This window comes from Melospiza georgiana, chromosome 1 (assembly GCF_028018845.1).
Source record: "Melospiza georgiana isolate bMelGeo1 chromosome 1, bMelGeo1.pri, whole genome shotgun sequence".
Taxonomy (NCBI): Eukaryota; Metazoa; Chordata; class Aves; order Passeriformes; family Passerellidae; genus Melospiza; species Melospiza georgiana.
In genome coordinates, this window is record NC_080430.1 from 84819188 (window position 1) to 84835689 (window position 16502).

At 54.3% G+C, this 16502-nt stretch overlaps 1 protein-coding gene across 2 annotated transcripts; it reads left to right on the plus strand.

Annotated features, from left to right (window-relative positions):
* Positions 1-1501: 1501 nt before the first annotated feature.
* On the plus strand, positions 1502-14492 carry LOC131092991 (myosin-7). 2 transcript variants are annotated; one of them, XM_058039998.1, is made up of 39 exons: positions 1502-1702; positions 2110-2253; positions 2693-2849; positions 2968-2995; positions 3213-3324; positions 3666-3758; positions 3883-3946; positions 4143-4241; positions 4332-4435; positions 4515-4653; positions 4738-4856; positions 4963-5112; positions 5288-5458; positions 5595-5904; positions 5988-6055; positions 6194-6281; positions 6398-6515; positions 6603-6726; positions 6921-7057; positions 7140-7266; positions 7380-7508; positions 7579-7821; positions 8163-8339; positions 8447-8592; positions 8686-8776; positions 9442-9831; positions 9925-10051; positions 10153-10271; positions 10556-10752; positions 10960-11143; positions 11372-11537; positions 11618-11742; positions 11821-12129; positions 12264-12467; positions 12671-12796; positions 12899-13174; positions 13630-13725; positions 14151-14285; positions 14373-14492. In XM_058039998.1, exons 1-39 carry the CDS (start codon positions 1502-1504, stop codon positions 14391-14393), a joined length of 5814 nt encoding a protein of 1937 aa, XP_057895981.1. In that variant the 3' UTR covers positions 14394-14492. The 2 variants fall into 2 exon arrangements, with proteins under 2 accessions (XP_057895981.1, XP_057895986.1); XM_058040003.1 differs by having other exon boundaries at positions 14376-14492.
* The last annotated feature ends 2010 nt before the right edge of the window (positions 14493-16502 follow it).

Consider the following 16502-nt stretch of genomic DNA (forward strand, 5'->3'; position numbering starts at 1 on the left):
AGATCCACAGGGGTCACCGTGTCCCTATAGGGCAGTAAGGTGGCCCTGAGGTCACTGTGCATGCCCCCTCCCCCCCTCCTGGTGACGCAGCTGCAGGGGGGAGGGGGGGATATAAGGGGGGTCCCCCAGGCAGCGCCTGCAGACCCAGGGGCAGGTGGGGCAGGGGGCACTCGGAGCACCGTGAGGGTCTGGGAGGGGGGTATGGGGGAACTAGGGGCAACTGGAAGGGACTGGGAAAAAACTGGGAGGAACTGGGAGGGTCTGTGGGTGAACTGGGAGGGACTGGGAGGGTCTATAGGAGAACTGGGAGGGTCTATGGGGGAACTGGGAGGGACTGGGATTATACTGGGAGGGCCTATAGGGGAACTGGGAGGGACTGGGATTATACTGGGAGGGTCTATAGAGGAACTGGGAGGGACTGGGAGGGACTGGGAGGATCTAGGAAGGAACTGGGAGGGTCTTTGCAGGAGACTGGGATGATACTGGGAGCATCTGTGGGGAAACAGGGTGGGACTGGAATGATGCTGGGAGAGTTTATGTGGTAACTGGGAGGGACTGGAGTGATACTGGGGGGGGAGGGAGGGTACTGGATAAATCCTAGGGGGATTCTGGAACTCACTGAGCAGTACTCTGTGTGTGTGTGTGTGTGTCTGTGTGTGTGTGTGTGTGTGTATGTGTCTGTGTGGTGGTGTACTGGAGAAGTACTGGCAGGGCTGGGCAGGGATGCTGGGATGTAATTGGACATACTGGGATATACTGGGACGTACTGGGACATACTGTGGGGGGGTTGTTGTGTCCCGGAGCAGGACTGGAACCGCCCTGAGTCTGCACTGTCACCCCCTGACTTGGAGACCACAGAGAGAGGTGGGGCTGAGTAGTGGAGGGAACTGAGGGGTGTCTGGGGAGACTGGGGGTGACTGGGAGGGTCTGGGAAGATACTGGGAGGGTCTGTAGGGAACTGGAAAGGACTGGGAGGGATGCAGGAGTACTGGGGGCTACTGGAAGGCACGGGGGTGGGATAAAGGGCAGGCAGTGTGAGGCACTGCAAGGAACAGGGAGCACTGGGGAGGGCACTGGTACTTCCAAAAAGAAACTTGGGATGGAGATGAGGACTGGCAGGAACTAGGAGCACCGTAAAGGAACTGGGAGCACTGGAGAAAAATGGGAGAAGATGAGATCACCAAGGATGGACTTTGGATGGGGCTGACTGGGAGCACTGGAGAGGAACTGGAAGCATTGAGAGGGAACTCTAGATAATGGAAGCACTGAGGATGGACTTGGGATGGGCCAGCTGGGAGGGGTGGGAGCATTGGAGAGGAACTGGGAGCACTGGGGAGGAATGAAGGAGTTGGGTTGACCAGGAGGAAGTGGTAGATGTGGAGAAGAACAGGGAATGATGGGTTCACCAAGGAAAGAGCTGCAATGGGGTCAGCTGGGAGGAAGTGGCAGCACTTGTAGGGTCTGATCCTTCCTACCTCACCCAGCCCTGTCCAGCGCCACCATGCCTGATGTGGAGATGGCTGAATTTGGGGAGGCCGCCCCCTACCTCCGCAAGTCGGAGAAGGAACGGCTGGCTGCCCAGACCCGCCCCTTTGACCTGAAGAAGGACATCTTCGTCCCTGATGAAAAGGAGGAATATGTCAAGGCCACCATTATCAGCCGTGAGGGCTCCAAGATCACTGCTGAGACCGAACATGGCAAGGTGGGGGGACCCCAGCCACTCCTGGGACACCAGAATATTCCACATGGGACACAAAGAACCCAACCCACCTTCTATAGAACCCAAGAAACATCTAGACCCCAACCCTCTCCAGCACCCACTGGATGCTCAGATTCCACAGCATCTTCTCTAGAACCCAGGAAATACCTAGACCCTGCTCCACCTTTCCCAGAACCCACTGGACAGTTAGACCCCATCCAACCTCCTCTATTACCCCAGAGACACACAGACCCCAAAACATCTTCTCTATCACTTGAGGGACACCTAGACCTCCTCTGGCTCTCAAGTGAACACTCAGATGCCCAGCTCCCAGCCCTTTGGGAGGGAACGACTGGGGCAACTGCTTGCCCCGTGTTCCTGCTCCATGGGGTCCTCCTTACCTTGAGCAGACAGTGACGGTCAAGGAGGACCAGATCATGCAGCAGAACCCCCCCAAGTTCGACAAGATTGAGGACATGGCCATGCTGACTTTCCTCCACGAGCCCGCCGTCCTTTACAACCTCAAGGACCGCTACGCATCTTGGATGATCTATGTGAGTTGTGAACCCATGAGGTTCTTCAGACCCCATCCAGAACTCAGATGCCCCTGCTGCAGACCCGTTGGGCCACAGAGGTGCAAGATATTCCTTCTCCAGATCTCATGGTCTACCTATAACTGGGATGATCCTTCTTTACATCCCTTGAGCCACCTAGATCCAAGATATCCCCGACCCTTTGGGTCACTAAAAACCACAATGTCCCTTCTCCAGATCACATGGGCCACCCAGAACTGGGACATACTCTCTCCAGACCTCTTTGGTCTCCCACATCCAATATGTCCCATCTCCAGACCTGAAGGGTCCCATCTCCTGACCACAGGGGTCATCTAAACCCAAGATATTGCCTAGCCGCAGGAGGTTACTTCTGCAGACCTCTTGGACCACCTGGTAGGGTGGCACCTTCTGACTCCGACCCACCTGCTCCTTTCTCCAGACCTACTCAGGGCTCTTCTGTGTGACCGTCAACCCCTATAAGTGGTTGCCTGTCTACAATGCCGAGGTGGTGGCTGCCTACCGGGGAAAGAAGCGGAGTGAAGCTCCGCCCCACATCTTCTCCATCTCTGACAATGCCTACCAGAACATGCTAACAGGTAGGGGGTCATGGGGACCCCATGACCATATTCCCTGATCCTTTTTGGGGAGCAGGAGAGGTGGGGCAGAGCCAAGATGAGCTTCAGAACCTCATGTTTCTTCTCTTTATCCCACCAGATCGGGAGAACCAATCCATCCTCATCACGTGAGTAATCTCATCTGCAAACACTGTCTTAATCCTGCTCACAGCTAAGACCCCTCCACCTGGCACACAGCCCCTCCCCTTCCCTCTTGAAGTCATGCCCACTGGCCAACCCTGTATCACTACATGGTCCATTATCCATCCCTCCCTCCCCAGTGAGTTCCCACCCCCAGCATCATAGCACCTGTATCCAACCATTGCTCTCCTTGGCTACCTTCAGCGGAGAATCCGGAGCGGGGAAGACTGTGAACACCAAGAGGGTCATCCAGTACTTCGCTGTCATCGCTGCCATTGGTGACCGTGGCAAGAAGGAGGCAGGGGCCCCGGGCAAGGTAAGGGCAGTAGGTGGGGCATGACACCCTGGGGTGTGGCCAACATTCTGCCGCCTGTCTGTCCAACCAATGACACAATTGACCACCCAAACAATTACTGAACGAAACACCCAAAAATCCAACCAACCAACCATCTATCCAACCTTCCATTCATCTGTCCTATCCCCATCCAACCAACTAACCGTCTCTCCATCCACCCATGGTATCAACACACATCCCTGTCCACCAACCCGACCACCTGCTAAACCTTCACTGTGTTCTGCCATTCATTTAAACCTCACACCCTTCATTCCCTGCACCTTAGTGTGAGAACCCCCCTGACACTGTCCCACTCCATCCAGGGCACTCTGGAGGACCAAATCATCCAGGCCAACCCTGCCTTGGAAGCCTTTGGCAATGCCAAAACTGTCCGGAATGACAACTCATCCCGATTTGTGAGTGTTGGGGGTGGTGTCTGTAAGGAAGAGTCTACGGGGTGGAGTCTGTGGGGAAGGGTCTGTGGGTTGGGGTGTTCTGGGAAAAGGTGGCCACCTCCACCTCCTTCCACTATTCTTCCAGGGGAAGTTTATCCGGATCCATTTTGGGGCCACTGGGAAGTTGGCATCAGCTGACATTGAGACCTGTGAGTAGGTTGAGGGCTCCATGAGAGAACATCTTATTGTCCACCATGCCTTCCTCTATCTCTCCATCCACCTGTCCATCCTTCTCCTCATGCCACCATCCATCTACCCTTCCATATCCTCAAGCCTCCCTCCATTCATCCATTTGACCCTCTATCTCCTCATCCCAAATTCCACTCCTCTTCATTCCCATCCCAGACCTCCTGGAGAAGTCCCGTGTGATCTTCCAGCTGAAGGCTGAAAGAAACTACCACATTTACTACCAGATCCTCTCCAATAAGAAGCCAGAGCTGCTGGGTGAGCTATATTCCCAACCTGATGCCATAAATACCTGATCCCACACCCCTTTTGGGACCTGCCTGTCCCAACCTCTTTTTCTCCTTTCAGACATGATGCTGGTGACCAACAACCCCTACGACTATGCCTTCATCTCCCAAGGAGAGACCACAGTTCCATCCATTGATGATGGGGAGGAGCTACTGGCCACGGATGTAAGATGGGAGGCCATCAGTCAGTGTGCATGTGTCTCTGTGGGCTGTAGAAGATCTTGAACACATTTTTGTCCCACAGAGTGCCTTTGATGTCCTGGGATTCACTCCAGAGGAGAAGAATTCCATCTATAAACTGACAGGAGCCATCATGCACTTCGGCAACATGAAGTTCAAGCAGAAACAACGCGAAGAGCAGGCAGAACCAGATGGCACAGAAGGTTGGGTCCAACCAAGGTTGAGGTGGAAACTGGGGTGAACTTCATGATCCTTCCAGGTTCATATTTTCACTTGTTCATCCTCAGAGGCAGACAAGTCAGCTTACCTAATGGGGCTGAACTCAGCTGATCTTCTCAAGGGGTTGTGCCACCCTCGGGTCAAGGTGGGCAATGAGTATGTCACCAAGGGGCAAAATGTCCAGCAGGTGAGTAGGACATCACAAAGTATCTTCCTTTTGGGGCAAAATGGTGCCATCTCCAGCAAGGAGAACACCAAGAGGCCAAATCACTGGTGGAGCATCCTTCTTCCAGGTGATTTATGCTGTCGGAGCCTTGGCCAAAGCCGTGTATGAGAAGATGTTCAACTGGATGGTGACCAGGATCAACAATTCACTGGAGACCAAGCAGCCACGGCAGTACTTCATTGGTGTGCTGGACATTGCTGGCTTTGAAATCTTTGATGTAAGCCCTGATTGACTGTGTTGTGTTGACTCCATTGGATATAGATTTAATCCTACTGGATGGTCAGATGACTTTGTTTTCACTTGTGTTGACCCTGCTGGGGCTCAGGTTGACCCCGCTGAACATATTAGTTTTTCTGTTGACCCCATTGGCCATCTCCTCTCTCCTTCCCCAGTTCAACAGCTTTGAGCAGCTCTGCATCAACTTCACCAATGAGAAGCTACAGCAGTTTTTCAACCACCACATGTTCGTGCTGGAGCAGGAGGAGTACAAGAAGGAGGGCATTGAGTGGGAGTTCATTGACTTTGGCATGGACCTCCAGGCCTGCATTGACCTCATTGAGAAGGTACCACCTCCCCCAGGGTCTTATGTGGGCTGGGGAAGAGCCCTTTCTGTTGCAGCTTGGCAGGAACCCCAAAGTTCCTTGGCCAGTTGGGTTGTACTTGCTGTTCACTGTAGCCAACAAGGTCTCTTCTTCCTAGCCCATGGGAATCATGTCCATCCTGGAGGAGGAGTGCATGTTTCCCAAGGCCACAGACATGACCTTTAAGGCCAAGCTCTTTGATAATCACCTGGGCAAGTCTGCAAACTTTGGGAAGCCACGCAATGTCAAGGGGAAGCAAGAGGCCCACTTTGCCCTTATCCACTATGCTGGCACAGTGGACTACAACATCATCGGGTGGCTGCAGAAGAACAAGGATCCTCTCAATGAGACGGTTGTGGGGCTCTACCAGAAATCAGCCCTGAAGCTCTTGGCCAACCTCTTTGCCAACTATGCTGGGGCTGATGCACGTAAGAGGAACCCCTTTCCTCAGCATCTGGAGTTCTTTCCACCCTGTCCCTGTCCTATCTCATCCTCTTTTCTTCTCCAACAGCTGTGGAGAAGGGGAAAGGAGCTAAGAAGAAAGGTTCCTCCTTCCAAACTGTCTCTGCCCTGCATCGGGTGAGCGTTCAAGGGTTATTGGTGAACCCCAGGGTGTGTGGGCATGGAAAACATGTCCCAGGGCAAGGGATAAACCTTGGTGGGACAGGCTGGGGGGATGTCTTCATTACCTTCATCATCTCCCCCTCCATTTTTCAGGAGAATCTCAACAAGCTGATGACCAACCTGCGGTCTACCCACCCTCATTTCGTCCGCTGCATCATCCCCAATGAGACTAAGTCTCCTGGTGAGTCAGTCCCTGAGGGTTGCTCCAGAGGACCCTGTGGGGCTCTGGCCAAAGGTGGTGGTGGGGAGCAGTGCTCTGGGGCAGGCCTTGACTCACCAGTCTTGATGACCTACTAGGTGTGATGAACAACCCCCTGGTAATGCACCAGCTTCGCTGCAATGGGGTGCTAGAGGGCATCCGCATCTGCCGCAAGGGCTTCCCCAATCGCATCCTCTATGGGGACTTCCGACAGCGGTAGGCACAGAGGAGAAAATGTGGGGATGGGGTGGACAACCCCACTGGGACCAAATTCAGATGTTTCCTGTCCTCTCTGGTCACCAGGTACCGCATCTTGAACCCTGCTGCTATCCCTGAGGGGCAGTTCATTGACAGTCGCAAAGGCGCTGAGAAGCTCCTGGGATCCCTTGATATTGACCACAACCAATACAAATTTGGACACACCAAGGTGAGGTCACTTGATCTCAGTTCTGGTGGTCCCATCATTCACAAGGTTTTCATGGTGGGACCAGATGGACTCTATGGTCCCATCATCTGCTTGTCCACCTGCCCATCTGAGCTCCCTCCATCCACATCACCACCCATCCCCCCATCCTGCCTTCAAATGCCAGCAGCACTTATCTTCTTCATCTTTCCTCAAAGGTCTTCTTCAAGGCTGGGCTGCTGGGGCTGCTGGAGGAGATGAGGGATGAGCGCCTGGCCCGGATCATGACTCGCTTGCAAGCCCAAGTCCGTGGTTTCCTGTCCCGTCAGGAGTTCAAGAAGATCCTAGAGCGCAGGTAGGTGGTGAGATGGAGATGGTGTTGCATCCATGTTGAGTGGAAGCCCCTGGTGACCCACGTCTTGATGTGGCTTCTCCAGAGACTCATTGCTGGTGATCCAGTGGAACATCAGGGCCTTCATGGGGGTGAAGAACTGGCCTTGGATGAAACTCTACTTCAAGATCAAGCCCTTGTTGAAGAGTGCCGAGACAGAGAAAGAGATGCAGGTAGGACAGGGCCATGGGTAGGGAAGGTGGGTGGGTGGATGGAGAGAGGAAATGGTAGGTGGGGACAAAAAGGAAGAAATGAGATTTATGTGGCACCTTTGTGTCTCCCACAGAACATGAAAGAAGAGTTTGGGCGGTTGAAGGAGGCCTTAGAGAAGTCAGAAGCCCGGCGGAAGGAGCTAGAGGAGAAGATGGTCTCCATGCTGCAGGAGAAGAATGACCTTCAGCTCCAAGTGCAGGCTGTGAGTGACCTAGATATCCCAGCCCTATGCTCCTTTTTCATTCATCTCAAACCAATCTTATCCCTTTCAGGAGCAAGACAACCTGGCTGATGCTGAGGAGCGCTGTGACCAGCTGATCAAGAACAAGATCCAGCTAGAGGCCAAGGTGAAGGAGATGACTGAGCGGATGGAGGATGAGGAGGAGATGAATGCTGAGTTGACAGCAAAGAAAAGAAAGCTGGAGGATGAATGCTCAGAGCTGAAGAAGGACATTGATGACCTGGAGTTGTCATTGGCCAAGGTGGAAAAGGAGAAACACGCCACTGAGAACAAGGTGAGGGTGGGGAGACATCTTGACCTCAAACTGTGGAGAACTGAGCTGACTCAAGCCAAAGTGAATAGAGTCTGGTGAAGACTCAAGGCTGGCTGGGTTGGGATGCCAAGAATCAAGGCTGTTTGGGGCGCCAAATTCAAGCTGGAGGGTCATGAAACCCAAAACTTGGGTTGGATTGTGATAATGCAAGACTGGTTGAATTGCGTCACCAAGAACCAAGGCTGGTTGTGTTTTCCTGCATCCAATGACTTAGACCCAGCTTCACAAAGAGCAAGAACAACCTCCTGTCTCTTATCCTACCTCTGGTACCAAGCTGGAGGCTGATATTTCTCCTCCTGCAGGTCAAGAACCTCACAGAGGAGATGGCCGGGCTGGATGAAACCATTGTCAAGTTAACGAAGGAGAAGAAGGCCCTGCAAGAATCTCACCAGCAAGCACTGGATGATCTGCAGGCAGAGGAAGACAAGGTCAACACATTGACAAAGGCCAAAGTCAAGCTGGAACAGCAAGTGGATGACGTGAGTATAGTCCACAACAGGCACATAACTGGTCCCTTGGGGTGTGGAAGTCCTTCTGGAGTGTGAGTTTGTGGGGGCTGATGGGTGTGTCTCTTTCTCACTGGAAGCTGGAGAGTTCACTGGAGCAAGAGAAGAAGATCCGGATGGACCTGGAACGGGCCAAAAGGAAGCTGGAAGGTGATTTGAAGTTGGCTCAAGAGAATATCATGGACCTGGAGAATGACAAGCAGCAACTGGATGAGAGGCTGAAAAAGTAAGGGCCTGCATGCTTTCTTGTTCTTTACCTCTTAACACCGCTGCTGAGCACTCAGAAGAATGACTTACTGGTGTTTCTCCCCACACCTAGGAAAGACTTTGAGCTCAATGCCCTCAACGCCAGAATCGAGGATGAGCAAGCAGTTGCAGCCCAGCTTCAGAAGAAGCTCAAAGAACTTCAGGTGAGGTGGGCTTCAGGGGTCAAGCAGAAGGAGGAACTGGTCCTCCCCATTATCTTCTTCATATCTTTTTGAGAAGAACCTAAACCTGTATGCCACCCACCTGAGGTCAGAAGCCCATGGCACATCCCCTGTCCCAGAACCTCTTTGTCATTTATTGCCTTGAAATGAATCATGGGCTCCTGGACAGGTTGGCTCTCATGGGGGCTGAGCTGAACCGATGGGTTAGGAGTACTCAAAGTATGGGGAGCAGCTTGGATAGAATCATCTGAACTGAGCAGATCACCTGGGTTGAATCACGTTCATTCCAATGTCCTTAGGGAAGTTTGTGCTGAGTTGTCTGTTAGTCCAATTAGAATGGACCAATTGGAATGTCCTCAAGACCAGTTGTGTTCAAGAACCTCAAGGTAATTTGAGGAGGTGGAGTGTCTTCAAATAAGGCCAGGTTGATCTGGAGAGCTCAGATCTTGACTAGGTTGAAAAAACTGGATGGGATCGAGACTGATTGAGGTGAAGGGTCTACAGCTGACTGGGTTGAGCTGAAGAGTCTACAGTTGGTTGGGTTGACTTGAATTGACTTAAAGACTCTCCAGTTTGATTGGCTGAGTTTAGTGGAGGAGCTGGGTGAAACCAAGCCTGCTGAAAACATGTTCATCCCCGGAACACAGGCGCGGATTGAGGAGCTGGAGGAGGAGCTGGAAGCAGAGCGGACAGGCAGAGCCAAGGTGGAGAAGCTGCGCTCAGACCTCTCACGAGAGCTGGAGGAGATCAGTGAGCGGCTGGAGGAGGCGGGTGGTGCCACATCAGTGCAGATCGAGCTCAACAAGAAGCGGGAGGCAGAGTTCCAGAAGATGCGGCGGGACCTGGAGGAGGCCACACTGCAGCATGAGGCCACGGCTGCTGCGCTACGCAAGAAGCACGCCGACAGCGTGGCCGAGCTCAGCGAGCAGATCGACAACTTACAGCGCGTCAAGCAGAAGCTGGAGAAGGAGAAGAGTGAGCTCAAGCTTGAGCTGGATGATGTCGGCTCCAATATGGAGCAACTCATAAAGGCCAAGGTAGGAAATAGGCCTCCAGCCATGAAGGTACAACACTTCCACTGCCCTTCCTTTCATCCCAACGTTTTATCTTTCTGCCCTTCTGGCTTGTAGGCCAACCTGGAGAAGATGTGCCGCACCATGGAAGATCAGATGAATGAGCACCGGACCAAGTCCGAAGAGGCTCAACGTATGGTCAATGACCTCACCACTCAACGAGCCAAGCTTCAGACTGAGAATGGTGAGGGTCTTGCTCTTCCTAACCCAACTGCCTAAATCTTGCCTAGTGGGGTGGCTTTGGGGTGTGTCCTGCAACTGATTATCTGCCATTCCAACTGACAGGTGAGCTCTCCAGGCAGCTGGAGGAGAAGGAAGCCTTCATCAACCAGATGACACGAGGGAAACTCACCTACACTCAACAGCTGGAGGACCTCAAGAGGCAGCTAGAGGAAGAAGTCAAGGTAGAGCTTTGCTGGGGGGTCAGTGAGGCTGAAAGGCACCTCCAGTGCCAAGGATGTGGTTGGTCTGGGATTGAGAAGTGTATCATAAGCCTGCCCTCACAGCAGGTGAAAATTAATTGAGGGTCCTCAGAAATTCAGTAGTGCTAGTGAGTTACAGAGAGGTTGGGTTTGTTGGGTTGGGCTGGATTGGATCGTTGGTAACCAGGTAGCTGGAGTTTGAGAATGCCAGCTCAACTTGATATAGACCCAACCTCTCCTCACCTTGTAACTCTTTCCCCTCCCAGGCCAAGAATGCACTGGCCCATGCCCTGCAGTCAGCCCGGCATGACTGTGACCTTCTGAGGGAGCAGTATGAGGAGGAGACAGAGGCCAAGGCTGAGCTCCAGCGCTCACTCTCCAAGGCCAACTCTGAGGTGGCACAGTGGAGGACCAAGTATGAGACAGATGCCATCCAGCGCACTGAGGAACTGGAGGAGGCCAAGTGAGTCATCTCCTCATGAAGGAAACTTCTGTGGGGCATGGGGGAGTGGAGACTCTTCTACAGTACAAGGATCCAGAGAAAGTATAATAATCTGGAGATGGTAGAGGAGACCCAGAGCAGAGCCTCAGCTAACCAGTGGGTGGAAGAAGGTTTGAGTTGGCCCATTTGGTCCATGGGTCACCACAGCCAGGTTTTCTCCCACATCAGGAAGAAGCTGGCCCAGCGGCTGCAGGAGGCTGAGGAGGCGGTGGAGGCGGTCAATGCCAAGTGTTCCTCCCTGGAGAAGACCAAACACCGGCTGCAAAATGAGATTGAAGATCTCATGGCAGACCTGGAGCGGTCAAATGCAGCAGCAGCTGCATTGGACAAGAAGCAGAGAAACTTTGACAAGGTGAGAGGACCAAGAAATGATGGAAGAAGAAGGGTGGAAGGGGGTAGAGAAATGTGTGAATCAAAAAAAAAGCAGGAGAAGTCAAAAAGAAAGCTGAACAGCTTTCAAGGGCCATGATTTAGCAGAACCTCAAGTCCCTCTCAGGAGAGGATTGGGGAAAGGAGGAAGAGGATGGAAAGAGGGTTTTTCATGGGCAGAGCAGCAGCTGAGCAGGTGATGTCTTCATAGATCTTGTCTGAGTGGAAACAGAAGTTTGAAGAGTCACAGGTGGAGCTGGAGGCATCGCAGAAAGAGGCCAGGTCCCTCAGCACTGAGCTCTTCAAGCTGAAAAATGCTTATGAGGAGTCACTTGATCACTTAGAGACTTTAAAGAGGGAAAACAAGAATCTCCAAGGTGAGACTGAGGTCTTTCCCTGCCCACCTTTTTGTGTTCCACCACTTTCCACCAAGTCTGATGAGATCTTATCTGAGCAGAGGAGATCTCGGACCTGACGGAGCAGCTGGGTGGCAGCCACAAGACCATCCATGAACTGGAGAAGGTCCGGAAGCAGCTGGATGCTGAGAAACTGGAGCTCCAAGCTGCACTGGAGGAGGCTGAGGTGGGCCAAATCACATCTCCATGAGTCCCATGTTGTCTTGGTCTTTTCTGTTGCTCACTAATTCTCTGTATCCACCAGGCCTCTCTGGAACATGAGGAGGGAAAGATCCTGAGGGCCCAACTGGAGTTCAACCAGGTCAAGGCAGACTATGAGCGCAAGCTGGCTGAGAAGGATGAGGAGATGGAGCAGGCCAAGCGCAACCACCTGCGGGTGGTGGACTCACTGCAGACCTCTCTGGACGCTGAGACCCGGAGCCGCAACGAGGCCCTGAGGCTGAAGAAGAAGATGGAGGGTGACCTCAATGAGATGGAGATTCAGCTCAGCCATGCCAACCGTGTGGCTGCTGAAGCTCAGAAGCAAGTCAAGACACTGCAGGGCTGCCTCAAGGTACCCATCAGACTTCTATCCCATAAGCATGTTGACATGTAGTAGGTCCCACCACCCCAGAGGGGAAGAAAAGTAGATCTTGAGTCACTTCCCCACCGTTCCCACTCACCCTCTTCCCCCATGCCACCTTGTAGGACACCCAACTGCAGCTGGATGACATGGTACGGGTCAATGAGGACCTGAAGGAGAATATTGCCATTGTGGAGAGGAGAAACAACCTTCTCCAGTCAGAGCTGGAGGAGCTGCGGGCAGTGGTGGAACAGACTGAGAGGGCCCGCAAGTTGGCTGAGCAGGAGCTGATTGAGGCCAGTGAGAGGGTCCAGCTTCTCCACTCACAGGTGAGACATCACATACCTTCAAGGACAGAAGTCACCTCCATCCAATGGATGTGGGCTTCTAATGGGGTGAGTTACCAAGATCTCCAGATCCTTTAAGCCGGCAGAGTTGGAAGGGAGTTGGGGTCATTAAGTACTGGGGGACTGAACAAGGATGGGCCAGCAGGTCAAGAGATACCTCCTGAGATCCTGTCCTCTAACTCCAGAACACCAGCCTCATCAACCAGAAGAAGAAGATGGAGGCTGACATCTCCCAGCTGCAGACAGAGGTGGAAGAGGCCATCCAGGAGTGCAGGAATGCTGAGGAGAAGGCCAAGAAGGCCATCACTGATGTGAGTGCCATGGTGGGACCAATATCTAGGACACCTTCCTCTGGAGGGTGATGGAGAGCATGCTTTGGTCCTCCTTCTCTGCTTGCTTCTCTCTTTGGGCAGGCGGCCATGATGGCAGAGGAGCTGAAGAAGGAGCAGGACACCAGCGCCCATCTGGAGCGGATGAAGAAGAACATGGAGCAGACCATCAAGGACCTGCAGATGAGGCTGGATGAGGCTGAGCAGCTGGCCCTGAAAGGGGGCAAGAAGCAGCTGCAGAAGCTAGAGGCTCGTGTGCGGGAGCTGGAGAATGAGCTGGAGGCTGAGCAGAAGCGCCATGCCGAGAGTGTTAAGGGTCTCCGCAAGTCCGAGCGTCGCGTCAAGGAACTCAGCTACCAAGTGGGTAGTCTGAGCTGGTGCTGGAGTTCATCCACTCTCCCTGTGGCCCCAGGGCCTTATGTCCCATGCTGTACATGACCTAGAACATGGCTGACCTGCTGGCCAGAGAGACATTGATAATCTAGGCCACCCACTACGTGTATGCCCGATACTTTAGTGGGATCCAGAATATTGTCTGGGTCATGAGCCACCCAGGCCACCTCTCAGTGTCTCAGCATCCATGGGGTCTCTGCATGATCCAAGACCTCAGGTGGGACCTCATCAGGGCCAAGAAGATACCTTCACAAAGGGAGACAACCCACCTTCTACCCCACAGTTGAGGCCACCCGCAGATCTAGAGAGGCTCCACTCCCCAAGAACATCATTAACTGTCTCCTGACCCTCACTGATCTTGTGGTGATTCAAAGCACAGGTAGTAGGATCATGTCCTGACCCACATGTGTCTCACCCTACAGACGGAGGAGGACCGCAAGAACCTGGTCCGGCTCCAAGACCTTGTGGACAAGCTCCAAATGAAGGTCAAGTCCTACAAGAGACAGGCAGAGGAGGCGGTGAGCACTGGAGGGACATCTGTGGGACCACCCTCCCAGGAGGGGACACTTTGGGATTGGGGTGTGGGAGAGGATGTGGGGAGTAGTAGGGAACCCTAGGGTGGTCACAGGGTGGGGTATCAGGGGGTGAGGAGAGTAGGTCAAGAGAAAGTGGGTGGGTGGTGACATGTGGAGATGGTGGTGGGAAGGTTGGATGGATGGATGGATGGATGGATGGATGGATGGATGGATGGATGGATGGATGGATGGATGTTGTGTTAAGGAGATGGTTGGGTGGCTGGAAGATGGGATGTCTGGAAGGACAGGTGGGTCCATGGTGGGTCAGATGGAGCAATAAGAAGATAGGATGGAGTGACAGCTGGCAGGGTGGCAGGAGGCCAGACAAGAGCTGTGTGGGAGCCTCACTGGTGTGCCTGCACCCTCAGGAGGAACAGGCCAACTCCAACCTGGCCAAGTTCCGCAAGGCGCAGCACGAGCTGGATGAGGCAGAGGAGCGTGCCGACATTGCCGAGTCCCAGGTCAACAAGCTGCGGGCCAAGAGCCGTGACATTGGAGCCAAGGTGGGACTTTCCCCTGCCCTACAGCTGCCCCATGGCTGCCCCACAACTTCCTCATGCTCACAGTCGCTTTTTCTCATTCTCCATCAGAAGGGACTCAATGAAGAGTGAAGCTCTGGACCCCCAGCAATATCCTCTGGACCGCCAAGTGGCCCACCCCCATTCCCAGCCCCCTAACCTTGGTCAGCCAATAAAAAGCATTGAGCAGCATCAGTTTTTGTGGGGCTGTGTTTGTGTGGGGAGGGTGGGGTTTCCCCATGGCATGGCACACAAAAAGATGTCTGTAGCCCACACAAGATCACCAACCAGTGTGCAGCACAGTGTGCCCCACAGCATGATGCAACCAGACCCACAGTGCAATGTGATGTGAACCATGAGCTCGACCTTGAGCTGCTGCCTCACAGTGTGTCCACTGTGGGGCAGATACTCTATCTGCCCCATGGTGTTCTGTAACCTCAACCTGCTCCACAGCAGCCTAGATCCATGTGGGGGGAGACACATCTGGGGACAGATGTGAGAGTGGGGAGGACCCCAGGATGTGGCGGACAGCATCTGGGATCCCCACATGAGGGACAGAGCCTCAGTGGACCCCTCGGGCATGTTCTGGTTCCTGAGGTTGCACCTTCTCCTGCTGCAGGTGCTGAGGTCCCTCTGTCCTGGCCTCAGTGCTCCCCTAGCCACCAGCTGCTCCGTCCCACTGCACCCCATGTCCCACAGCCCCCCATTCCCTACTGACCTGTCCCTCCATTGCTCTGGACTTGCCATCCATCACCCCACTACCTCTTCGCCCACCAGCTCTGCGTCCTCCATCTCCCACAGTCCTTCTGCCTTCTTAATGTCCCCCTGGACCCTGCAAGTTCTCTATGTCCCATTGTCCCTCTGTCTCCTGCCTGTCCCTCCCCACCAAATCCTCTGTCCCTCCCCCATTCCCCCTCACCCTCCCTCTCGCCGTCCATCTGTCGCTGCTCCATCCTCCCGGTCCTGGCGGCGCCGCAGGAGGGACCCCAGGGGACCCCGGCTCCCCTCCCCCGGCGAGCTCGGGCAGAGGGAGGGTGGGGAAATGTCTCTGTGGGGCCTTATGGGGACTCTATTGGGCGCTAAAAAGACTCTATGGAGATCTGTGGAGACTCCCTGTGGCTCCATGGAACAATTATGGGGCTCTGTAAGGGCTCTGTGGGGCAGAGGAGGGGGTCTGTGGGGCAGGAGACGGGGATCTGTGGGGCACAATGGGGAGGTGGGGACCTCCCCGCTCGCGGGAATGTGTCACCTCGCGGGAACACTTGTCACCTCCTTGATGACAAAGTGGACACGGTGTTCGGGGACTGATGCCAGACCCCCCCGTCCCTCAGACCCCTGGCAGCCCCACGGCGCCTCACTGGAGAGGAGGGGACGAGATAACAATCTTTCCCCCTCTCCGGTCGTGTCCCAATATAGACCTGGCAGGGCAGAGCTGTCACCACCCCACGGGTGACAGGACATTGGCCAGGGACCCAGGCATCCCGGCCCCGTAGGCACTCCCTCCACACAGGTCCCTGGAGTCCCAGCCCCATAGATCCCCTCCATGCACAAAGAACCCAGGGTGGCATCTGGGCTCTGTAGATCCCACACACACAAGAAACCCAGGCATCTGGGACCCATGGAATTATCACAAACGCCACCAAAGCGCCCTGCTCCCCAGAGATCACACACACACACACACACACACACACACACAAGGGACCCTGGCGCCTAGGCTCCCTAGTTCCAGCCCCCTGGCCCCCCACACCAGAGTTACAGACATCTGGGCTCCACAGACACCTCCTACATAAGGGACCCAGGCATCCAGGCCCCCTAGCCCACCCCACATCCCACCCCCGCAAGGGGTCTGGACAGCCCTTGCTCACCCCTAGAGCTCTGCCCCACAGATCATCCTGGGTGGGGTGAATATGTGGGTCCTGGATGCCAGAGTCACTGGAGAGATGCCACCTTGTGGCGGGGGAAGCGGGGAGGAGGTGCCCCCCTCCTCCTTTATCAGCCACCCCCTCCCCAGGAATGCTCCTCCCCCTCCCCATCCCATGATGGTCTATAAAGGCCTTGGGGCTGCGAGGCTGGCAGAGGTGTCGGCGTGGGGCAGAGAGGGAGAGGGTGGGGGACATAGTGGGAATGTGGGATGTGGATATGAAGGGCTGGGAGAGGAAATGGGGGGCTATGGGGTGCACAGGAGGGTTATGGAGCATATGG